At 45.3% G+C, this 25,125-nt stretch overlaps 1 protein-coding gene across 6 annotated transcripts in view; it reads right to left on the bottom strand.

The window, feature by feature from the left end:
• Window positions 1-2,030: 2,030 nt before the first annotated feature.
• Klhl8 (kelch-like family member 8) overlaps window positions 2,031-25,125 on the bottom strand; it is a 45,530-nt gene continuing 22,435 nt past the window's right edge. For 5 of the 6 annotated variants that reach the window (XM_008770006.4, XM_008770005.4, XM_008770004.4 and 2 more), the window contains 8 exons: window positions 16,006-16,554; window positions 14,398-14,584; window positions 12,031-12,174; window positions 10,443-10,554; window positions 7,249-7,417; window positions 6,892-7,051; window positions 4,052-4,253; window positions 2,050-3,155 (listed from right to left, as the gene is read on the bottom strand). In XM_008770006.4, the coding sequence (XP_008768228.1) occupies window positions 3,032-3,155; window positions 4,052-4,253; window positions 6,892-7,051; window positions 7,249-7,417; window positions 10,443-10,554; window positions 12,031-12,174; window positions 14,398-14,584; window positions 16,006-16,554 (1,647 nt within the window). In that variant the 3' untranslated portion in view covers window positions 2,050-3,031. Of the gene's footprint in view, window positions 3,156-4,051; window positions 4,254-6,891; window positions 7,052-7,248; window positions 7,418-10,442; window positions 10,555-12,030; window positions 12,175-14,397; window positions 14,585-16,005; window positions 16,555-25,125 lie in introns of all 6 variants that reach the window. The other variant, NM_001105995.1, reaches the window with a different exon arrangement.

Raw genomic sequence — 25,125 nt, 5'->3', positions numbered from 1 at the left:
AGGCATTTTGTACAACTGCAACCATGTAACAGTACTCTAAGTTCATAGTTCTCCTGGGAGTTAAGGAAATGAATTATATTCCTCAGGAGTGAAACATTTACTCAAACACTTACAAATAGACAGTTATATAAAACAGTGAGTGTCAAACACAATGCTAATCCATTTCGGGTGTCGGTAAAGTGAGTCTGTAATGACTAGATGGGGGAGCCTCACAAAAGAGCTTAGCTTCAGCAGAGTAGCCCCAGCTTCATGGAAGGTGGTGGTGGTGGGGGGACTAATGCTTCACTTGAGCCCTGGTTTTCAAGGCCAGCATGGCTTCACAGAGCAAGACCTCGTTAAATTTTTTACTTACAAGATCACCACTTGAGCTGTGTCACACTGCTCTCTAAGTGCTGTCAGTGCCTGAGGCTGGAGAGATGGGGCCCTGGACACTGTTCATCTCTGAGTGTTCGGTGCCCTTGTTTCTACAGGTGCACCGCCAGTCAAGCTCCCCATCCTGCTAACTGCACTCATCCCCCGGAGCGTGTCCTTCCTAGCCTCTGAGAGATTGCCTAGTCACGCCATTTACCTCCTCCTGCTGTCGGCAGTCTGTCAGGCGACGCTTCTGACCATCACCGTTCCCTTCATTCCATATTCTTTTATAAGTACCTCAGATTTCACAGGTACAAGGGTACAGACTTGGCATGTTAGATGACCGCTGTCCAGTAAGGACTAGAATGGAGTACACACAAACTAATAATCAGCTGAGGTAGCAAGATCCCTAACCCTGACAATAAAGGTGGCATGTGTGCCAGCAACCACAAGTGTCCAGCCATCCAGTAGACGAGAAGCCGACAGCAGCCACACTTCAGGTTATTTTCCACGTTCACCAGATGGAGCGAACTGGCCAAGTGCTATGGCTATGAGCTGTGAGGGTGGGCTGAGGTACAGACGGCTAGACTAGAGGGCAGGGTCCAGCTAAACCTGCTCACAGGCTTGCATGGTACACATTACGCCAGCAGGCCTCTCTCTGTGTGCTGTTTAACATGCCTAGGGAGCCGGCTCTGGAGGGGAAGCTGCCATCCACTCCTGCTTCAGAGCCAAGTACAGTTACCTCAGAGTGTCTTCCAAGACCCCTTGTCCAGGGACCGGCTGCTCCTGAGCTCCTTGGCCCTGTGAGAGAGGGGGAGCAGCAGACTCCGAGTGAAGACACTGTGATGGCAAGAACTAGTGAGGAAGTTGTTCAGTCTGGTCCTGAACACGGGAGGGGAGTCATTCTGGGTACCTTCCTCATACAAGAAACCCTGCTACTGTTTATCCTCTGATGTAAGGATGCCTGTGGTGGGAACAAGTCCTACCAAAGAGAAGATGCCTGCCTAGGACCCTCCTCACGGGTCGGCTGGAGCAGCTCGGGGTGTCCAGGGCCTCTGCAGGGCTTTCTGCTGGATGGTGTAGGAGTCTGGTCTGATGCTGTCCTGCCTTTCTGTTGCTTTCTTAGTCATTCTTCTATGTCCGCTTGCTGAGTGCATAAACTTGCTCATTTGAGAGAGACCACGGCGATCATGAATCACTGTCCACATCCACACCCAACAAGTGGGAAAATAGCCCAGTTTGGGAACTTTGAAATCTGCTCCATGAAACACCGGGATGCCAACGCTGGGCTTGTTTTTGTTTGACATGTCTAGGAGCCACTGGGCCAGAGTTAAGCTCCCCAGCACCCACGTGATGTCAGGCAGGTGAGGCAGGCTGGTCAGGGGGTCTTTGGGGCAAACTGACTATTCAGACTAGAATATAGATGAGCTCTGGGTCCAACTGAGAGAGTCTGCCTCAGTGAGTAACGTGGACGGCAGTCTAGGGAGGCTTCGATGTTAATCCTGTGACTCCAAAAGAATGTGAACACACGTGCACACAGACTCACACACATGTATACAACACATACATACACATAAAAACGACAACAAGCTCTTATGTCAATAGGATTATGCTAGGCTTCAGGTTATTTGTAGAAATATTCAATAAAGTATCAATAAATCCGCTGGAGGACATTAATGAAAAAACTAGCAGTTTACATTTTTTTTCTGTTTTTACCAGCAACATATTTTATTGATTAATGACAAACTGGAACTAATCATCAGACTATACTGCAGAAAGGAATGTTGTAAAAACGCATTCATGTCCTGATAATAAATAAATTCAGCTTTGTACAATTAGGAAACCCAAGACGGCGACAAATGACAGAGTAAGAGAAAATGGGTCCTGGTTCCAAATTCAACGACTAAGCAGAAGAACAAGGTTAAAGGAGCCTCCACAACCTCCCTAGGTGGGCATGGGCTTCATACATCCTTCTCAGTCTTTTCACTGGACGCTGCACTCATGCCAAGCCACGGTCATCACCAAGAAACTCTCACGAATGGGAAAAGAATGGCGGCCAGTACACTTGGTGAGGAAGCAGGCACAGCTATGTCCTGTGGTTCTAAAACTCCACATGGAGGCCAAGGCCTTCTTACAGACACTAATGTGGTTTCAAGAATGTCTCAGAAACACACAAACATTTTCCCTACTTCATAAACACCCAAGAACTGAAAGTCACCATCTGGAGACAAAAAGCAAGACATACATTCACCAGCACCATGTAGAGTGATCCTCAAGGGAGCAGGCCTCAAGTTCTCATGTTGATGAGTGGACTTCTCTCTCCTCTGGGAAAAAAATCTACTGCCTGAAGTTAGTTTCTTCAGGAAAAAGAACAGATAAAACTCAATAAATTACATTTTATTCATCAAAATAAACAGCTATTTTAAGGTTTGGCACTACATGAAACGTCTCTCAGCGCAAGAATGGGCTGACAGGCTGCTTCCAGCCTACTCACTGTCTGCTGAGGCAGGAAACAGCTCACTTCACTCTGTGACTAGCAGCTCTCACCGTCAGCCCACAGACCTACTTACAACAGCTGACACTCAAAGACAGTAGCTGTGGTCACAATCAAATGCGCCATGTTGAAAGGCTCGTCTTCCCGTCCATCAGATGGCACTGTATCCTTGTTGCTGGGACTTAATCACATACAGTCAACCACGTTAGTGGACCCATGACCTACGTCTCGGATCTGGCTAGTTAAGCAGTCACACACGGCCACACCGGCACCAGCTCGGCAGTGAGACACAGGTCCGACCAGTTCCCATCTGGAAAGACAGGACAAACTGTCACTACAGAGCACAGGGAACCCGGCCAAAGTCAACACTCAGGACTATGGGGTTGGTTTTAAAAGACAGCAAGTTCCTAGAGGGAGAAAAGATGTCCCAAAGTTTTCTATTAATAACATAATATTCCTGCCCCTCAGGAATATCATGTTTGCTTTTCACAGGTTCAGTTATCTACAGCAAGCCAGTCTGAAAATATTAAGTGAAAATTTCCAGGAATGTCTTACCTTTTAGATGCTAGGCTGTCCTGCCTTGCCTAGGATAGCCTCTGATTGGGGTGTCACTTAGAGCTGGCCCAACTGTCATGGTATTGGGTCCTTTTGCTGGAATAACCTTTGTTTTACTAATGGTGCTAAGGGAAGGAGCAGCGGTGCGGGCAGAGTTACCCCAGCATGCTGTTTAAACCTTCTAGTTTATTAGTGATGGCTAACTGTACCGTGCCTACGTCATGCACTGAACTTTATCTTTTTAAAATCTGATTTTTACAACCTGACTGCAGTTGCCCTCCCTGTGCCCCTCCCTCCCAGTCCTTCCTGGGCCCCCACCATCCACCCCTCCTCCCTTCTCTTCAGAAAGGCCTCCCATGGAGATCAGTCAGACAGGGCATAGCAAGCTGCAGTAGGGCTAGACCTCCTTTCCTGTTAAGGCTGAGGAGGCAGCCCAGGAGGCAGCCCAGGAGGAGGGAAGGGTCCCACTGGCAGGCAACACAGGCTCTGGGCTTTATCTTCCACCTATATAAACAGGCGAAGCCTAGCTATAGTGTAAAGTTTGCTTCTGTCTGTGGTCTCAGGGATCTGCTGAGGGAGAATGAAGGATGATAAAGAACTCAGCCTTAGCTGTGGGCGAAGCCTTCACTGACAGAGACAGTGTGCACTCACTTATTCAGCACAGGGTCGAACGCCTCCACTGTGTTGAGGTAGGCATTGCCGTTGTGGCCTCCGACTGCAAAGATCTTGCCCATCACCGTCGCAATCCCTACGCCACCCCTGGGAGTGGTGAGCGCTGCCACATAGTCCCACTTGTTGCTCCGAGGATCGTACCGCTCAACCGAACTCAGAGGGGAATTATCATCAAAACCACCTGTGAAAGTGATATTTAAACATGGCAGCGCATCTCATAAAAACTGACCCCTAAATCTCAACTCAACAGCCATAAAACTCAAGCTTTTATCGGGCCTGCCAGTATACACGGTTAATCCCAGCACTGGAAGGCGGAGGGTAGGACCTGTGACCTCCATGAGTTTGAAGCTAGCCTGTGAGTTTCGGGATAGTCAGGGCTACGTAGACAAACTCTGCCTCAAACACGACTAGACGGACAAAACAAAGTCAAACCCTCAATGATTTAGAGGAAAAATCACCTTAACACCTCACTACCACCACCAACTACAATTTTCTGTAATTTAACTCTATTTAATCAGTAAGCTGAAACATTTTTCTCTCGGTTTTTGAGACAGGGTTTCAAGGTGTATCCCTGCCTTAGCCGCCTCAGTGCTGGGATTGTGGTGTACGCCACCATGTCTGGGTTTAAAATCCTGAAGTGAAAAAGAAGGTGGATTTATGGGCAGAAAGCAGTCATGTCATAAACTGTGCTGAGACGCAGAGAAGCAAGACTTTTTCCACGTGTGTGTGTGTGTGTGTGTGTGTGTGTGTGTGTGTGTGTCTGTGTGTGTGTGAAACTGTAAGGCTCATCAGACAGAGACGCAAGCTTTCCAGGGTTGTGAGCCATCTCTCCTGCCCCAGGGCTCGTCTTCAAACCATCATTGCCAGCAGAGTTACTGAGACAGTGGGCGCTGACTGAAACCTCGTCTGTCCTTCCACAGCCATGTCTTCCTCTGGCCACGAGGCCTACAGAAACGGTCTTTAACAGAGTGTGACTTAGCACATCCCTGAGTGGTGCCTGGTGTGTCACTGTCACCTCCCCCTTTCCCAGGTCCTTGCTAAGTGAGCAGCCGTCCACCCGTTTTCCTGATATGAAGAGGTGTTGCTACTGCGACCCTTTCTTTAAAAACAAGGTCAGTTTAAAAAAAAAAATCAGGTTAAACTCTTCTAATGGGGTTGACTTTGTTACGTCACTAATTTATGTATATAACCAGATGGATTTGGGCAAATGCTTATCAAGTCTCATCAGAACATAATTCTCTCCTCGTGCCGCAAGCTGGACACTGCTCATGCGGATGTGGAAGATCAGGTTTTGAGCAGTTACGTGCGCTATGGCTCGTTTGGGACACAGCTCAACAGTCAAGGCCTTGCCTGCCACACAAGAAGCCTTAGTGTAGCTTCAGCCTTAACAACAAATCAAGGCAGAGAGAGACAAAGCCGTTAGAGGCGCCCACCCTGCATCCTGTGGCACTCACACCGGCTGTGCCTGTTTTAAGGAGGATCTGAACGTCGCTGGACGTTGGCTGCTGTAGCTCTCAGTGCTCGGGATTGAAGCCTGCACACCGGGCAAAGGCCTTGCCACTGAGCTGTCCCCAGCTCCCGAGAGGGCCACTCTAACGCTCAGTTGGAATTGTTGTTTTGTCAGCTACAAAGCCCCCAAAGGCTTGGCTAAGTGCCAGGGACACACAGTGTGACCTGGTTTGGGGGTGTGAAAGGCCGCACCATAGAACTTTGGTTCCCACACTCTCCTTTACAGAGAGTCCAGGGACTCGGCTCTCTACAACTGACTCCTGCGCCCTGGGTGGGCTGAGGGGAGCTGTGTTATTTCCCTTCTTCAGGCAAGAGCACAGAAGAGACAGCATTCCTTCCACTTCCAATATTTAACAATAATATCAATAACACGCTCTCCTACTGAGAACTGTAGAAATAAAACCCCAAACAGTGCATCAGTGCATCCTACGATGTAGAACATGTGCACGGACCTCTCCAGCCGTTCCTTCTGTGAGGAAAGACTGCTGATTACAACAAAGCGCTCCTGTGTTGGATGCTGGGTCGATGCTCACACACACCTTCTCTAATTCCTGAGAGCTTGGCATTCCTGTCCCGGCTCCCAATCAGCACTCGGCTGGAGGCTGTGCAGGGCTGCACCACCCAGGAGCTGCCATGATACACGACCTGGCTGCCTCCTTTCCAGTACAGCATCAGTCCAGATTATTCTTTCATGCTTAAGAATCTGAGAAAGCACAGCTCTAAAGCACAGCTGAGTCCTCTAACTCAGCACTTCAATCGGTCAAAGAACAGAGGAAAGACTAACATATATGCATCATGTGGAAAAGTCACTGGTTTTCTTAAGTAATTAGTGTAGTTTGCTTTGAAATAAGACGGAGGGAAAAGCAAGTCTTGAGACCTTTAAGGTTTATTTTAGCAAGGCGTATTTATGTTCCTACATTTACAATACCTCTCCTTTGAATGCAAGTGGATTATACCTCCTTTAGATATGATGTAAGTTTTGCTTTGGATTTGCTCATTTTTTGAGACAGGGTCTCACTCTGTAGCCCTGGTTTACCTGGACCCACTATGTAGAGCAGGGTGACCTCAAACTCACAGAGACCCACCTCTTTCCGCCTCCTGAGTGCTGGAACTATAGGCATGTGCCACCACACCTGGCAGGAGTTTTAAATATGATTTAAATCAAGCATTAACATCAGCTTTAAGCATTCAAAGTACACCTCAGGACTCCTACTAACGGTTAAATGTGGTACCGGTTTGTTACTGGGTCACGCCATGGCATTTGTCATTGCAGACCTTGACAGATTAGATTAGAGAGAGCGTGTACTCACCAACAACGTATAAGCAGCCGTGAAGCTCACTAACACCATTGCCGGCTCTCCGCTGGCCCATCTCCTTCACCTCCACCCACTTATCCAGATGCGGGTGATACCTTTCCACACTGGACAAGGAGGCTACGCCATCGTTGCCACCCACTGCGTAAACATGGTTCTGCATGGAGAAAACAGAGCACGCAACAGGCTTCAGGTGGATTTCCCCACAGTCCCAAGAGGTGAGCAGAATGTCGGAAAGTCGGTATTTCACAAACAATTTAGTACTAGCCAATGCTGCAGTGCTGACCTGAGCCAGACTGTGCTGACCAGGGCTGTGCCTGGTGCCTCGTCACGGGAAGGGGCTGTGTAACTTACGATTAAAGCCACAGAGCCGACACCTCCACGGGGAGTGTTCATTGGCGCCACCGTACTCCACTGGTCAGATTCAATGTCGTATCTCTCCACGTCACTGAAGCAAGTGTTGTCATCTAATCCTCCAATCGCATATATTGGGCCCCCTAAGGAGGCCAAGGCAATTCCTCGCCTACAAAAACAATGAAGCGTGCTTTGGTATCTGAGTTTGCTTCAGGAAAAAGAAGACATTTTGTATCAATGCAAGGCACTTCTGAAGAGAACCATCAAAGGATAAGCCCTGTATCCAGAGTCCTATTGTGTTAATGTTTCTGAGCTGGTGTCCAGGTCGCCCCTTGACTGGAGAGCACGGCCTACACACACTACTGGAAACTTGGATCAAGCTCTTGTTTTTCTTCTTTTATTTATTTATTTTTTTCTGAGGGTTGGGCCCAGGGCCTTGCTTCTACCAGGCATGAACTCTACTCATGAGCTTTAAATTCAGAATGAATAATAATGCAAAACCCCAACAAAACGATATAAAGAAATCCAAGTGTTCAACTAGTAAGTAGACAGTTATATAATCGAGAAAGTAATGGGTTGATAAGAAAACAGTTTGCTGTGGATTTAAGAAGTCAACTTCAGTTCTGAATGCATGAATTCACCCTGTTGCAGGGTTTCATTAAAACATCTCACAAAAGAGCACTCACCCCTACACGAGCTGCATTTCTGACGGGCATTTGCTTACTCTGCTTTGAAGGAAGACTTAGTTAACTCACTGTTATCTGGACGAGAGAAAAGGAGAGACTACACCTCCTACAGGATGAGCTGTTCTAGAGCTGCTACAGTAGCCTTAGGTCCTCAGAGGATAAACCCTTCACTCAGAGCTGGTTCTAGGACCCACCTCCCACTTCCCGTAATACTGGAAAAGTAAACCTCAGCCTCGCCACTCCTTAAGCTTTCTGGTGACGAGCGAGCATGGACTGCTCTGGTCCCGGTGGCCACGCCACATCCATCTCTTCTCACAGCACCTTCCTGGTGCGTTCCTGCTAGTCTTTCCTTAATGCAGCCCAGGCCAGCATCCCTGTGGGCATGCCTGCATACGCTTCATGTTCAAACCGTAAGCATGTAATTCTGTATAAACAGTTTGCATTAACTGCAAACACACACCTACAGCAAAGTTAAGATGCTGACAGAGCCGGCACACAGCACGGTGAGAACAGTGCAGCTGCCGTCATGTGCAGAGACTGTGTCCCCCTGGAGCTCTCGTCACTGTACCAAATGTACTGTGAACTCTCCACTGTATCCTCTGAGACCTCCGCCTCATACTGGCACAGGCCAGCTAATTTACTCTACAGGAACCATCTGCAAACCGATCTCCCACCCCGTAGTCCTGCGTAACTGGTGTTTCAGGCTTTGACACAGGCCTTGTCTGACATCTTCTCAAGGGTTTTGTGGACAGAATATTTGGCCTGCTTGTTTTGTTGCTGCTGCTGCTGCTGCTGGCTGTCACTCTGAGGAGCTGGGCATCCAACTCGGGACCTCTGGCATGTTAGGTAAGCACCATACAGAGCTGTATCTCCAAAGCTACTGATTTCGAGACACGTTTTTAGCTGCTACTGCATCTCAGGATGTTGCAAGTTACTATTCAAATCATTAATAAAATTTACGAGAGGCTAAATCTTCCCTTTACACAAGTTCCAATAATCAAAATGTAGTTCAATTTATTATAGATAAAAATTAATATATTAACACTAATCCTAAAATCAGTAAAGAAAACAGAAATTGAGAGAGCTATTTTCTTAACAAGATAATAATAAGCCTTAATCATAATTAGTATAATAGTTAAGAGAAATACTACATGCATTTCCATTAAGGTTAGGAATATTGTAATACTGTCATACCTGTCAATTTCTAATCATACACTATCAAATTATCAGCCAATAGAGGAGGTATGTAAAACCAATTAAAAATCTAAGAATGGGTAAGGAGGGGCTGGAGGGATGGCTCAGTGGTCAGATGCACTTGCTGCTATTACAGAGGACGGGGGCTTGATTCCTGTTAACCCATTCAAAACACCTGTACGTCTAGCTGCATGAGATGATGCCCTCTCTGGCCTCAGTGGGCACTTGCACTCATCCACACAAATCCAACCAACCCACCAACCCACCCACCAACCCACTCACCAACCTGTAAAGAAAAATATATGGAGTAACTGCACGAGTTGACAGTACTGTCTGTATCGAGGCTTATTTCTGTCTGTCTGTATCGAGGCTGTCTGTATTTCTGGCGCGACTGTAACTGTGAGGTGCTAACACACCAGGAGCTTGGGTGAAGGGCACAGGGCACGGTGTACTCTCTACGTTGGCATGGTGGTGGCCACTCCAGGTATTCCTGGCTGTAGAGGGCTGCTCTACAGTAGTGGGGGTTGTGTAGCACCCCTGACCTCCTCCTCCATGACACTAGCAGTGACTCTGTGGTGGAGTAGGCAACATGAACTTTACCCGAGGACCCCTGAGAGCTGTAACTCTACAGTTTTGGATAGCAAGTGTGAGGCCTGCCACACTGACATGAGATCCTGTCTCAGTGCAACAAAGCAAAATACCACGGGCTGGTGAGGTGGCTCAGAGAGACTGACTTCTGCAAGCTCTCCCTGACCTCCACACACGCAGCTCCCTTCTCCTCACCACATACATACATGACTGCAAAAGAATTTAAATAAAGTTAAACAAAGGGTGCTACTAGATTTGCAACTTTTCTGAAAAAAAAAATCTAAAATTGTTTCAAACAAAGAGTTTCAGAAGGAACAGCCAGGCCTTTCACAGCAGAATGTGGTTACCAAGATGGGGCTGAAAGGTGAGCCCACTGAGACCACTTTAAAATGCATATTTAAACGGTGCACATGGGGTGCTAGAGGAATCCGCAGAGGGTATCCGATCTGTTGGAGCTGCACCCAGTGTGCCAGTGTGGGAGTGGGAACAGAACCTGGGTCCCCTGGAGGAGCAGCACACCTAAGCGCTGAGCCACCTCTCTGTGCCCAGACCACGCCATTCTTAAACACAGAAAAAAATGTAACAAAGCATTGGCCTGGATGCATTCACAAAATGGGCTGAGGAGAAGATGTTTCTAAAAGCCGAAAACCGTTCAACTCAGATTTTTTGGTCTCTGCCTCCTTTACTTGACGCTATCAATTCAAGAGGATTTGCTGGCAGACCCACCTCTTGGTGTTCATCGATGCCTTCACCATCCATTTGTTAGTGAGAGGGTCAAACATCTCCATGCTGCCTAGGTGCTCGTTCCCATCATGGCCGCCCACGGCATACACTTTCCCTGCAAACAGAGGGGTCTTTAATCTGACTCCTAAGAGCGATACTCAGGCTATTCACGTGTAAACACTTAGAACTAGGATGTTATAATAAACAACTTTTCACAGTGCCTTTTGTTCAACACTGATCCGCAGAAGTGAAAGTGGAGCTCTCACCAGACGCCTGTGTATAGTTGTGTACGTGCTCTCAAACGCTAACTTCTGGGGGTTCACCATTCTTTATTAATAGTAAATGAAATCATTAATTCTGCCTTCAAAACAGGTCAATACAATTGAAAAAGGCTAATAGCAAATTAAAAGGCATGAAGCTTAATACAAAATGATCAACCTTTTCTGAATAGAATGGAAATGCAGAAATTGAGGGAGACTGTGTTCTTTCATCAAGCTATATCGTCAGCATTTCCCTACACTGTACAGTTATGTAAATGGAGATTTTAAACCATTTCTAAAACTTAATTAACTTCAGAACCATAGGAAATGTTAGATTTTTTTTTTTTTTTTTTTTTGGTTCTTTTTTTCGGAGCTGGGGACCGAACCCAGGGCCTTGCGCTTCCTAGGTAAGCGCTCTACCACTGAGCTAAATCCCCAGCCCCGGAAATGTTAGATTTTAAGAGTCACCCTTTCCTTGTTTTATAAGAGGGCAGATGCTTTTGGAAATACAGAGGCTGGGGAGACAGCTCAGCAGTTAAGAGTGCTTGGTGCTCTTACAGGGGACCCAACAGCATCAATGTGGAGGCTGGGGGCTGTCTGGAACTCCAGTTCGGTGGCCCTGCTGCCCCCTGCTGCCCCCTGCTACCCAGGTGCATACAAGTGCACATAAATACAAGCAGGCAAATAGTCCTACACATTAAAAAAAAACTCTTAAAATATATAAAAAATAATTTAGGAGCTGGGGGTGTAGCTCAGCTGGTGGAGTTCTTGTCTCTCACGCAGGAAGCTTGAGTCAACCCTCAGCACTGCATAAACTGGACCTGTGGCGCATGTCTGCAGGCCTAGCTCTTGAGAGGCAGAAACAGGAAGATTAGGAATTCAAGACCAGCCTCAGGTACACAGGGGCTAGAGACCGTCTCTCGAAAACATAGTAATAAAAACCAAGACTGATTTAGAACTGAAACATTTACTATAACTGACCTCGGATATTTCATACATAAGTGACATCTGCCTGTGTGTCACACTTCTAGCCCTTGGTAATTTGAAACAGGGGCTCGCCATGCACGTGGCTCAGGCTGGCCTAGAACTAAAACCCTCCTGCTCCAGTCTTCAAATGCTGGGATTGTAAGTGTGTGCTGCTGCCATGCCCAGACACGGGAATTTCACTTTCCCCTGCCCCTCATTTTTAATTTATATACCAATATGCTAATTTATATACCAGCATGCTATGTTACCTAGCCACTGTCACAGAAAGAAAGAAAATTTCAAAGTTCATGCTATTAAGAAAAGCACCAGTTTTGCGATACGACCTTCGGCGGCAGCAGACCCACCTTCCACAGAGATCACGCCCACATGCCTCCTGCGGCTGTTCATTTCTGGTCCAAAGAACCAGCTGTTTGTGTTGATAGAATAGCATTCGATACTACGAAAGGGGTCACCAGATCCACCTCGACCACCCACACAGAACAGCACACCTAAAGGGAGAGCCACAAGATGTAGGTCAGTTCCACAGCCTTTAAACTTTACTTGTAATTAGTGTGGAAACGATTATCAGATTCTGAATAATGTTCTTTTTCTTAAAAAGGTGAGTTATGAAATCTAATTTCCTCTCTGCCCCCTTGAACTTTTCAAAGAATCCAAGTCAACAGTTGCCTCTCTTTTTAAATTCTCACTCACTACAAGTGTCCTGGCTTGAGTTGTAACAGAGTTAATAAACTTTTTTTTTTATTTAGAAAAAATGACAAATATTTGTGTACTGTAAAGAGGACCTCTATCTCCACCACGGCTGAGCTGTCTACACTGACCAACCTCTTAATTGCTTCCCTCCTGAATACAAGCCCAGCATGGATACACACACGGCCCACTTGTTTGGAAAATGCCTGACTCTGGCGTCTGGAACATCCAGGTGTCTCTGTTCTCATGATCCACTCATCCTCTCCTCTTTAACTCTGGAAGGAAAGGCTCGTCCCTCTGTGTTAAACCACCCGTGTCATGGTATTGTGGTGGCTATTCCTGGTTGTCAGCTTGATTACATCTGGAATGACCTACACTCCAGAAATGGAGGGCACACCCGTGATCCAGATCTGGAGGCCGGAAGACACAGGCTTCTGACGAGGATCTGGACCACCCTTTTCACCCCATACTTGGTGATCACAGCAAAGCACTGCGACACTATGCAGAATTTGTCTGTCTTTCCCCCTACGCAAGACCAAGTTCCCCAACACAGGCTGCGTGTCTGCATTGCTAATGTCCATTCCAGAGCCTGCCACACGGTCGGCGTTTAGTGTGTGCTGGGCGGGCGACCAGAGAACGAGCTAACCCACCTGTACGACCCCTCCACTAACTCAGAACCTTGAATCAGAGAATTCAGGAGTCCTAAAAGATCACACAGTCAAGTTTATAATGAAGGTCAGTCAAATGTACTGACAGCAGTACAATCTCAATCCCAGAATGTAACTGTATCCTTTGATGACGTTTTCTCTAAGTGAAAGGCACACAGGTCACCTTCAAACATGCTATGAAAGAAAAAAAAACTAAAATGGAAGCAAAAATATCAGCATGCAAACCCTTTTCTCTGTTGTTTCTGTATGGTTTGCACAACTCTAGCCTAATTCTTAGTCTTTTCTTCCCTAAAATGAAGAAAACCCATTTATGTGACATATGGCTGTCTCTTTTGTTAAAACTTACTCTATGGCCTGGAGAGATGGCTCAGTGGTTAAGAGCACCCAACTGCTCTTCCAGAGGTCCTGAGTTCAATTCCCAGCAACCACATGGTGGCTCACAACCATCTGTAATGACATCTGATGCCCTCTTCTGGTGTGTCTGAAGACAGCTGCAGTGTACTCACATACATTAAATAAATAAATCTTTTTTAAAAAGCAGAAAAAACCCTACTCTATAAGTTCCTATGACTATGTGAGACCGTGACTGTGTATATGAGTATCTAGTATGTTCTTGGAGAAATACAGTCCAAAATGGTATTGCCCAATACCAATGAGAAGCTACAATCTTATTTGTAAGAGCCTTTGATTCTGAGAGTGTAGCACAGCCCTGCATGCAAATGTTAGGTGTGGTTTATGTTTTCCTTTGGACTTGGGGAAACACAATGGCAAATATTGAAATGTGTAATGTGTGTCCAGCTGAATGCTTGGCACTATAAACACAAGCCTTACAGATCTACAGTCGTTTCTGAGGAACATGTCAATCTCAAGACGTGTCAGTGCACAGATTACAGAGCAGCATGCCTCACAAATTCCAGCACAGCACTCGAAAGGCAGCGAGAGCACCCAATTCTTCCTAGAGAGTCGGGGAAGAGCTCTAAGGGCAGCCACTGCTTCAGATTTTGAGGGACTCACGTTCCTTGTTAAAAACTGGGTTACTAAAGCCGGGCACAGTGTCACATGACTGTGATCGAGCACTCGGGAGGCAGAGGCAGGGCCATGAGGTTGGGGACAGATTGGGCTACAGTGAGATTCTGTCTTATAAAACCAAATATCAAAAACAACCCAAACACTGGTGCATTAGTAAAACTAAATGACGCACACTGAGAATCATGACCACACACACACCTGCCGACCAATTATCACCTAAGGTAATCAGACACTAATTGTCTCACTACCATACTTAGGCATAGAGAACCAATAACCCTCAGATATGTCAAACACCCTTTGTGGTGAGGTGATGAAATGTATAATTACCAGCAGTATGCTTCCTCGGGGTAGTTCGGACTGAATACTCAAAGTCAGGAACTGGTTTACTGCTCAAATGAAGGTGGTAATTTCTGGCTTCATCCAGTAGGTCTCTACATTTCAGATTTTGCTTGACAATCTGCTCTTTTGCCACAACGCCCATGAGGAAATCCACTGGCAAGAGTGGCAGACGGACCTGAGGCCACGAACAGTTGTTATACAAAATGTAAACAGTGAGAACAGATTATCCTGACTCATAGACCTCAGCACTGTGGCTATGACTTCATGGTATGTCCTTTGTCCTTCGTGCCCGGCCTCATAAAAACATTACCAAACGGAAAACCGTAACATGTGAAATAAATTAGAAGCTGAAAGTAATCGCTGACTTAAAAATCCAATTACAATCTCACCCTTGAATGTTTTCTTCCTGAGCAAAAATATAGGGGCTGGGGATTTAGCTCAGTGGTAGAGCGCTTACCAAGGAAGCGCAAGGCCCTGGGTTCGGTCCCCAGCTCCGGAAAAAAAAAATGCGAAAAATATAAGTAATTTGTTCTTAATATGTTAAGATTTTAATAATGCTATTAACATTTTTATTAAATTGGGCCATAACTGAGCATAGTGGTTCATGTCTGTAGGCCCAGAACCAAAGAGGCTAAGATTTAAGGCTTGTGAACTTGGGGCCAGCCTGAGGTATAGAGTATCAGGTTAGGCTAGGCTAGATCCTGTCTGGAAATAACAACAAATTGGGTTAAGAACATCATGTTTTTAGTTATTTTGAGAAAGATTTTTATGTAGCCCAAGCCGGTCTCAAACTTGCTATTGTAGCCAAGGAGGCTTTCCAACGGGGCTCTGCCCTTCCGTCCTCAGTGCCCAACTGCAGGCAGCTATCACTACGCCTGGCTCATGTTACGCTGAGCAGCCAACCCTGGGCTTTCTGCATGGTAGGCAAGCATGCCAGCCACTGAAGTGCATCCCTACTGATCCAATGCTTTTACCAACCGGAAAACTTAACAAAGCATTCATTTCAGAAAAGGTAGTAAACAGCACTACTGCTCTCTAGGGAGCATCACCTTACTTCTCAGGAAGAGGAAGGAGGGGAACAGGAAGAACAACGGGAAGGAAGGAGAACACCGGGTGCAGACCTCGGAAGGCCTGCCTCCCAATTCCTTATCCAGGGCACCCACTCTGACAGTTAACATCGACAATCGTGACAGACACTTCCAAGGTTTCAAAATAAACTCTACCATGCAAGGTCATGCCATTTGGTTCTTTCCAGTCTCAAACTTGGCTCCTTGGCTACAATAGCAAGTTTGAGGTCTATAATCGTTAGGAATAACTATACTGTCATTAGGAAAATGATTTATTAAAATGTAGGAACATCATTACACAGTAGGTTATAAATGACCGGTAGGACTGTTTTCCTGGAGCCATTTTCAACTCACGGAAACACTGTCCACTTCACATGGATATTTTAAATATGTAAGCCTTTTACATAATGATCAGATGTACCATTAGTGTAGAAACTGCACGGGCCATGAAGAGTTAATTCCCGAGCCGCCTTACACCCTCCCGACGAGTGACATCACAGGGCAACACGCAGTCCCGTCTGAGTCCTACCTGGGCAAGGGTCTCGTCCAGCCATTTAGGGTGATGCTGTGGGTTGGCAAGAAGCCACTTGATGGCGGCACTGTAGACCTGCTTCTCGCTGTCGATGTTGAGGTCGCTGGAGGAGAGGAGCTTGTGCAGGTGCTGTGGGGACACGCTCACGAAGTCCTCACACTCTACCACTTCAGTAAAGTGCTCGCACGCATACTGGTCCGCCATGTCCATTAGGTCTGTTCGGTTGTGACTCTCCGCAAAGGCTCGCACAGCCAGGCAGTTGGAGGGATGAAAGTGTAGCTTCATGTATTCGCAGCAAGCTCTGGCCACCAGTTCAACCTGCAGGATGCACGCTGCATACAGCAGAGGCTGGACGTTGTCCACTGTCAGAGTGAGCCGCGAAGAGTAGACGAACTTCACCAAGTCCTCCACGGCATCGCCGTCAAAGTCCCGAATCTCGATCAGCGCCTGCTTAGCCTCAGACATTTCAGAAAGAAACATGGCTCTGAAGTAGGGGATGACACAAGCCAGCGCCAGCTTGTGGCAGGAGATGAGCTTCGAGCCGACCTGTCCAAATCAACACACACGCTGAGATGGCTGCACGCCGGACAACACTGCCGAGGACGACGCTCCGGACAACTGCACTTGCACGAATGCTGGACCCTTAGCCTTCAGCCTAGACCAGCTTCCCAGAGTCGGCAATGTTCATCTCCCAAATGAGCCACCCTGAACTGTTATTGTCTAAATGACCTCATACTTGAGGATCATGTTGTGAGACAGTAAACACTTTAAAGCAGCCTAAAAACGACATCTTAGCAGTTATCTGAGGGCTAGCGCTATAGCTTAATGGTAGGGGTTTGCCGTTATGTGTGAGGTTGAAGGTCCAATTCCCAGGCCGAGAGAGAACCACACAGTAGAAGAGTCCCACAGTTTCCAGACAACCACTACTTTAATACTAACTTCCCACCCAAGGAATAAAAATCAAGAGTGAGAGAGGTGGTGTGAACACAGTGACCGCCATATCTAATGCATCTGAATGTTTGGTTCCCAATGTGGATCTGTTTGGGAAGGATTAGGAAGTGTGGCCTTGTTAGAAGGGGTGTGGCACTCTAGGCAGGCTATTCCCAGCTAGCTCTCTCTCTGCCTCTACACTGTTGTCTCAACATGTACGTTCCTAGCCATTGCTCCAGCAGTACTGCCTGTCTGGCTGCTTGCTGCCTGCCTCTTGCCTGTATGTCTGTCTGTCTGCCTGCCTGCCTGCCTGCCTGCCTGCCTGCCTGCCTGTGTGTCTGCCTGCCTCACTGCCACCACTATCCCTTCCACCATTCTCCCTGCCACAATGGGCATGGACTCACTCTGATACTGTAAACCCCAATAAATTCTTTCATAAGTTGCCCTGTCGTGGTGTCTCTTCACAGCAATTGAACAATGACTAAGGTAGACAGGGAATTATTTTCATGTAGATTAAAATAAAACACTCTTTCTACAACTCTATTTTAATTTCTTAATTAAAAACAAAAAGCAACTTAAAATGTAGCCAAGCCCTCCCAACCCAAACTATGCTCTTTTGTAGTAACTATCCATCCTAAGTCTAAGGAATGGACCACTACATACGGCCTTCCACTACATGAAGTCTTCTTTGAAGTTATATACTACAACATGGTCTGTAAAGTTTATTTCTGCATTTCCCTTCCTGGTACATAAAAATAATTACCAGTTACCAAAAAGTTTAATCAGAAATTAGAAATATATAAACTTGGTGCTTCAAACTGGACTAAAAAACATAATAAACTACAAAATAACTGTATGGTTTCATCACAGAAATAAGTGCCATGATGTATATGACATATGTGTGGTCCTTAGCACTTGTAAAATTTCTCATTTACAAGTCTTTGTTCATTTTTGTTAGATAAATGAGCAAACATGAATAATTCAGGATAGTAAGAAAAAACTGACATTGCTGAAATTATTTCTTTCTTAAAAAATGAAATACTTAAAATTGGCCACTATGGATCAAACCACAACAAAACAAAGGCTCTTTTTTGTTCAGGAAAGCTCTTCTCAGTCACATTTACTGCTGACTCAGCATCAGACCCCTGAGCTAACAACTCTAACAAAGGAGGTGAAGTAAACCACAACTGTTGAAAAGGGACATGCGGACAGGAGCCTGATGTAGCTGTCTCCTGAGAGGCTCTGCCAGGGCAGGACAGATCCAGGGGCGGATGCTAGCAGCCAACCACTGAACTGAGAATGGGGGTTCCCACTGGAGTTAGAGAAAGGATTGAAGGAGCTGAAGGGGTTTGCAACCCCATAAGAACAACAATGCCAGTCAACCAGAGCTCCTAGGGACTAAACCACTACCCAAAGAGTACACATGGACAGAGCCATGGCTCCAGCTGCATATGTAGCAGAGGATGGCCTTGTTGGGCACCAATTCGAGAAGAAGCCTCCACCCCAGTGCAGGGGATTGTCAGAGCGGAGAAACAGGAAGGATTGGGTGGGTGGGTGGGCCAACACCCTCAAAGAAGGGAAAGGACATGGGATAGGGGGTTTATGGACAGGGGATAACATTTGAAGTGTAAATAAAAAAATTCAATAAAAAAGATAATTCCATCACTGTCAGTTCTTAGAAGTTAGCTTATCTACTGACCTACACAACTAGTTGTCCCCTGGTCTGACATGCCCATCGAACTCAGAAAGCAGGAAAATGTTTACTCCCAATTTGACTGCCAACTTGCTAATACATTTGCTTCAACGACATTTATGCAAGTTGAAAGAGAAGTAAGTTTCTTGAAATATTTATTTTCAAGTTTCCGAAACCTCTGCAACCCCTCTACAGTATGGTTACAGTAGCTGTAACACAGTACTTCATTGTCCGACATTGTCCGGTTAGGACACTTCGACTTTTCATTAGTTTACACACAAATGATAGCTTACAAAAGGTGAGTGATTTCCCTTAAATTTGGGGTGGATTTGGAGGCCCCCACTTTTTATAGCTTGTGACAGTTTGCCAAGCCACCTTTCAAGCACACAGAACAATTTTCATGTCTGTCCTGTGACTCTTCACCTCAGCAAAACAGAGCAAGGTCCTGCTGTTCTGGCTAATGTGCTCAGAGCGAACTTCTTTCCCTTTTATTCCTTAACTATGCAACAGTTTTCAACATGTGGTTATTCTGGAACTATTCTTTTGTGCACAAAATAATAAAAACAAGCCTATTTTTACATCCTTTATAAGCAATATTCTGAGTTTTCGATTTAAGATCTGAATAATTTTGCTTTTAATTATACTACTTTAAAAAAATTGATTTAAATTGCTTAGTCACCCAAGATCTAAAGTGGAAGCGGTTAGATGGTTGTGCCAGTCTCCAGGTAGCCTTAACATGTACTGAATTACCACAGGACAGCAGCCAGACACTGTTCTGCAATAATTAACCTCACCCTGGTTCATTTTTAAATTATATAATGGAGACAATTCAGACAGCATTTGAGAGTTGAAGTAAACAACATAAATATTTAAATAATCCTTCTGAGTAACAGAAAACAGACTTAACAAGCCCGAGTTACTAGTTGAAAGGACAAACTGAGACTGTTACAGAATTCTGAAGACACTTTAATACCTCAGAATAGTTGAACATTGAGGAAAGGGACCTTCTCTGCTATGAGGAAAGGGGACCTTTCCATTACCATTCCTTTTGTATTAAGTTACAACTGGAATACGGTTTGAAGTCCCTTCCCCAACCCTATGTGGTGGGGTTTTGAGAAGTGAGGAAACCATGTGGGTTCTAAGATCATGAGATCAGTGGCTTATACAGGGCTAGCTCCAATTAGCTCAGGCCTTTGTACCCTCCTGCCTTCCACCATGTGAGACACAGTGACTGGGAGAAGGCAGCACGGTGGTGCCATTTCAGAAGCATAGAGTAGCCCTCACCAGATACCAAAACTGCTCTATCTTTATCTTGAATTCCTCTGCCTTTAGAACTGTAACAAATAAGTAGCAGCCTTCTTTCAGGTCAGGAATCAATGGTTACAATGTAACCAATTCACCTCTTTCCCCACCTTTTGAGAAGTATTATTACAATGCCCTCACATACTGTTGGAAAAATATTAATAGAGACTATGATCATTGCTTAAAAATCAAGCAGTCTTTTTTAGGCCAAATTATAAATACTATACCTTCTGGCAACATTAAGAGTTGCTACAGGGCTAGGGCTGGGGCTGGAGAGATGGCTCATGGGTAAAAGTATTTGCTGCTCTTACAGAGGACCTGGGTTCGGTTCTCAGCACCTACACAGTGGCTCACAACCACCTAACTCCAAATCCAGAGGATCAGATGCCGTCTTTCGGTCTCTGCAGGCACCAGGCACACAGGTGATGCACAGACATGCATACAGGCAAAACACTCATGCTACTGGGGCTCTTACCCTCTGCTTCTGTATTACAAATTAACCCGAGCTTTAGTAAAGGAGTGGGGCATCCTCAAGCTATAATGACACGGGAGTAACAGTGTCTATGAAGTGCTATTTGTACTGACCTGTAACATAAAACCCAGGAGTGGGTGGTATGAAAGGAGGCCGACAAGAGGAATTGTCCCAGCCAGCCAGGTGCCTTCAAAACGCCCCACTGAGAGGTAGTGGAGTGCGTGCTTAGCATGCAAGCACCCAGTTCACTCACCAGCACCTAAACAAGAGTTTGCAAAAATGCTCACCCATATATAATGCTAGAGCTTGCCTTACATACATTACTTAAAAACATTTCCAGGAGCAAACATAACAGTACATAAACAATTTGACCTCCTGAAATGACCTGAAGGCAGTATTTTTACTCTTACGTAAACCCTTCTAATCATCTTTCAGACATCACTGATGGATCCTCCCCTGATCACCTTTCAGACATTACTAATGGATCCTCTCCTGATCAGCTTTCAGACATTACTAATGGATTCTCCCCTGATCACCTTTCAGACATCAACAAAGGATCCTCCTCTAAGCCTCTGGCTATCATTGAACTTATACTAGTGCGCCCATCTCTGGCTCAACTTCAAATCCCCTCGAGGCAAATGCAGCTCACTACACACATTTCTTTTTCTTTCAACTTACTACACACATCCCCTCAGCATCACCTCTGGGATTTAAATGATTGGTGGCCTCCCTCATGTGGGAACTGCACAGCAGATTTTAGGGTGCTTATATCTCATGATGCTTGTCCCCAGCACAATGATCATGAAAGGAAACACACTAATTACATGGTGAATTCACATCAAGACCTGATCCTCACAATTCAGTATGCATCTAAAATAATAATTTATGATCCTCTGCTCAGCACTTTATAGAAGGTCTTTAGTGTTAACTATTTCTCTTTGTATTCTTTTGCTTTTTTGCTCCCCACCCCCCATCTCATTTAAATCTTCCTATCCCATTATTCCCCCTTCCCCCATTTTGTGTGAAATTCTCTCAAAACAAAAAAAGGCCACAACTTCCAGATGGTGGTGGCATACGCCTTTAATCCCAGCTCTGGGGAAGCAAAGAGACCAGCTTGGACTATAGAGCAAGTTCAGGACAGCCAGGGCTACACAGGGAAATCCTGTCTCAAAAAACAAACAAACAAAACAAAACAAAGCCCAAAAACAACAATAAAAGCAGTCCTTAAAATTAAAAGTCTCCTAACCAAAAAGAAAGCCCGAAGCCAGGTGGGTTTAATGCAGAATTCTAGCTATTACCCAAACCACACAAAGACTCAGCGAAGAAAGAACTTCAGACCAATTTGCCTGATGAACATTGATGCAAAAATATTCAATAAAATACTTGAAAACCAAATCCAAGAACACATTAAAAAGATCATCCACCATGATCAAGTAGGCTTCATCCCAAAGATGCAGGGATGGTTTAATATATGAACATTGATCACTGTCCAATGTATAAACTGCTGAAAGGCAAAACCACATGATCATTTATAACATGCAGACAAGGTCCAACACCCCTTCATGATAAAAGTCCCAGATAGACTAAGGATACAAGAGACATTACTCAACATAATAAAACCCACAGCCAACATCAACCTAAACAGAGAAAATCAAAACATTTCTACTAAAATCAGGACCCAGACAAGGCTGTCCAGTCTCTCCAGACCTATTCAGCACATACAGTACTCGATGTCTTAGCTAGAGAATTAGACAACTGAAGGAGATCAAGGGGTACAAACAGGAAAGGAAGGCAGGCTTGCAGATGACATGATCTTATACGAAAACAACCCTGAAAATTCCACTAGGACAACCAGCAGCTGACAATCACTTTCAGCAAAGAAGCACACTACAAAATTAACTCACAGAAATAGGTAGCCTTCCTATATACGAACAAAAGACTGGGAAAGAATTCACAGAAGCAATACCTTTCATGATAGCCTCAGAAAGTATCTGGGGTAACTCTAACCAATTAAGTGAAAGATGTGTATAGTATTAGGGCTGGAGAGATGGCTCAGCGGTTAAGAGCCCCGACTGCTCTTCCAGAGGTCTTGAGTTCAATTCCCAGCAACCACATGGTGGCTCACAACCATCTGTAAAGAGATCCGATGCCCTCTTCTGGTGTGTCTGAAGACAGCTATAGTGTACTTATACATAATAAATGAATAAATTAAAAAAAAACTTTAAGACACTAGAAAAAGAAAACTGAAGAAGAAACCAGAAGATGGAAAGATTTCCCACACTTGTAGACCAGTAGGATTGATTTAAAGGAAATGGTCATCCTGCCAAAAGCATGCCAAAAGCAATCTACAGACTGAATGCAATCCTGACCACAATTCTCCACAGAATTTTTTATTTTAAACTACATTATTTATTTATTTACTTATTTCTGTTTGAGTGAGGTTTCCCCCGTTTATTAAATATAGATTCTTTTCTCATAGGATATAACCTAAATATAGTTTTCCCTCCTCTCCTCCCAATTCTTCCCTGCCTCCCCTCCGCTCCCCTCTAGATCCACTCTCTTTTTCTCTCTCTCAGAAAAGAACAGGCTTCTAGGAGATAACAACAAAACAGGACAAAATAAGATAAAACAAAAACTATCAAAAACTATTGAGCGTGGACAAGCCAAGCCAAAAACAAAATAAAAAGCCCCAAGAGAAGGCACAAGAATCAGAGACCCTCTCTTGACACATTCTGGAGACTCATAAAAGTGCTAAACTGACAGGAGAGGACCTGCTACACACCATGGGGCTCCCTGAATTCTGAGGGGAGGGATTTGATGGAGACATCTCATTTAGACTGTTCACAAAACTGAAAGGACACTTTTCAGTTTCATATGGACACCACACACACACACACACACACACACACACACACACACTTTCTTTCTCTCTCTGTCTCTCTCTCTCTCTCTCAACTATGATACAGTAATAAAGACATCATGGTATGGGAGTAAACACAGACATGCTCATCGATGAAACTGAATTAAAGACTGGGATAGACGTGCCCACACCTATGGACACCGGATTTTTGACACAGAAGCCAGAGATACATGCTAGAAAAACACAAAGTATCTACTGTAGACGGTGCTGGTAAGACTGGATGGCTTCCTGCAGGAGACTACACAGATGAGAATGTAAACGATCTACACCATCACCCTTCACAAAACAAACTCCAAATGGACCAAGGACCTCAACATAAGACCCAATCCCATATGCTGAATCTGACAGAAGAAAAAGAGGGATAGCCTTGGAGTCACCTGCACAGAAGACATTCTGAACAGAACACCACGAGCACAGACACTAAGACCAACAACTGATAAACAGGACCTCATCAAACTGAAAAGCTCCTATTTGAGCAAAGAGGCAGGCCACAGAATGGGGAAGTATCTTTACCAATAACACATATGATAAAGGGTTCATACCTAAAGTTATGAAGAACTTAAAACACTGGACATCAGGAAAACGAATAACCCAGCGTAACAATGAGGCACAGACCAAGCAGAGCTCTCAGAAGATGAGCCGCGGTGGCTGAGGAGCACTTAACAACATGTCGGCATCTTTAGTCAGCAGGGGATGTAAATCAAAACTACCTTGAGATTTCATCTTTTATCAGTCAGAATGGCCAAGATAATAAAACAAAGACAGCCCGTGTGGTGAGGGTGCAGGGAAGGCAGACAGACATGCTTGCTAGAGGGAGTGAACGTGTACTGCCCGAGCACTTAACAACATGTCGGCATCTTTAGTCAGCAGGGGATGTAAATCAAAACTACCTTGAGATTTCATCTTTTATCAGTCAGAATGGCCAAGATAATAAAACAAAGACAGCCCGTGTGGTGAGGGTGCAGGGAAGGCAGACAGACATGCTTGCTAGAGGGAGTGAACGTGTACTGCCCCTGTGGAAGTCAGCATGACAGTCCCTCAAGAACCGGAAATAGAGCTACGTTGGATCTACAACTCTTGGGCACAGTCCCAAAGAGCTGTCCAATACACAGGTACCAGCTAATCCACGTCCCCTGCCTATCCGTAATAGTTAGGAACTGAAAACAACCTAGATGCTCGCTAACTGATGGGTGGATAGTGACAACGTGGGACGTTGATGCAATGAAATATTTGCTGTTTCAAAAGTCAAATCATGATATTTAGTGGTGAATAAAAGAAGCATTTGGAGGTAACCCCGACTCCAAAGGGCAATAGAGTATGTGTTTTATATGTGGATAATAGCTTTTAAGGCTTCAATATGCATGCTACAGTCTGCATAACCACAGAGGTTAGGTACCTGGTAAGGGGCTCCAGAGAGGAGAGGATCTTCCTAGGAAGGGGAAATAGAATATACCATGCTGGAGAGACAGGTGGGGCAGAGGGGAAGACTGAAGTGGGATGACTGACTAGAGTGAGGGATGACGAGAGTGGTCAGAGGGACGACTGACACTAAGGACCACTTATGGGGTCAGACGAAAATTCACTACTGTAGAAGCTTCCTAACACACACACACATAGATGACAGAAGTCTAAGTGAGTCACCACATAACCATTGAGACAATGCCAACTAGACATCTTTCACAACCAAGAGAAACCTCCCAGGTCAGGACTTGGTTACATCTAGATGAGTGGTTAGCCCAAAGTGCCGTGTGGGAACTCCCAAACGCCTCAGGCTCCTGCAAAGCCCATTGGTTGTTCTGC

Source organism: Rattus norvegicus, chromosome 14, assembly GCF_036323735.1.
Source record: "Rattus norvegicus strain BN/NHsdMcwi chromosome 14, GRCr8, whole genome shotgun sequence".
NCBI lineage: Eukaryota > Metazoa > Chordata > Mammalia > Rodentia > Muridae > Rattus > Rattus norvegicus.
This window is presented reverse-complemented; position numbering and strand designations above follow the sequence as displayed.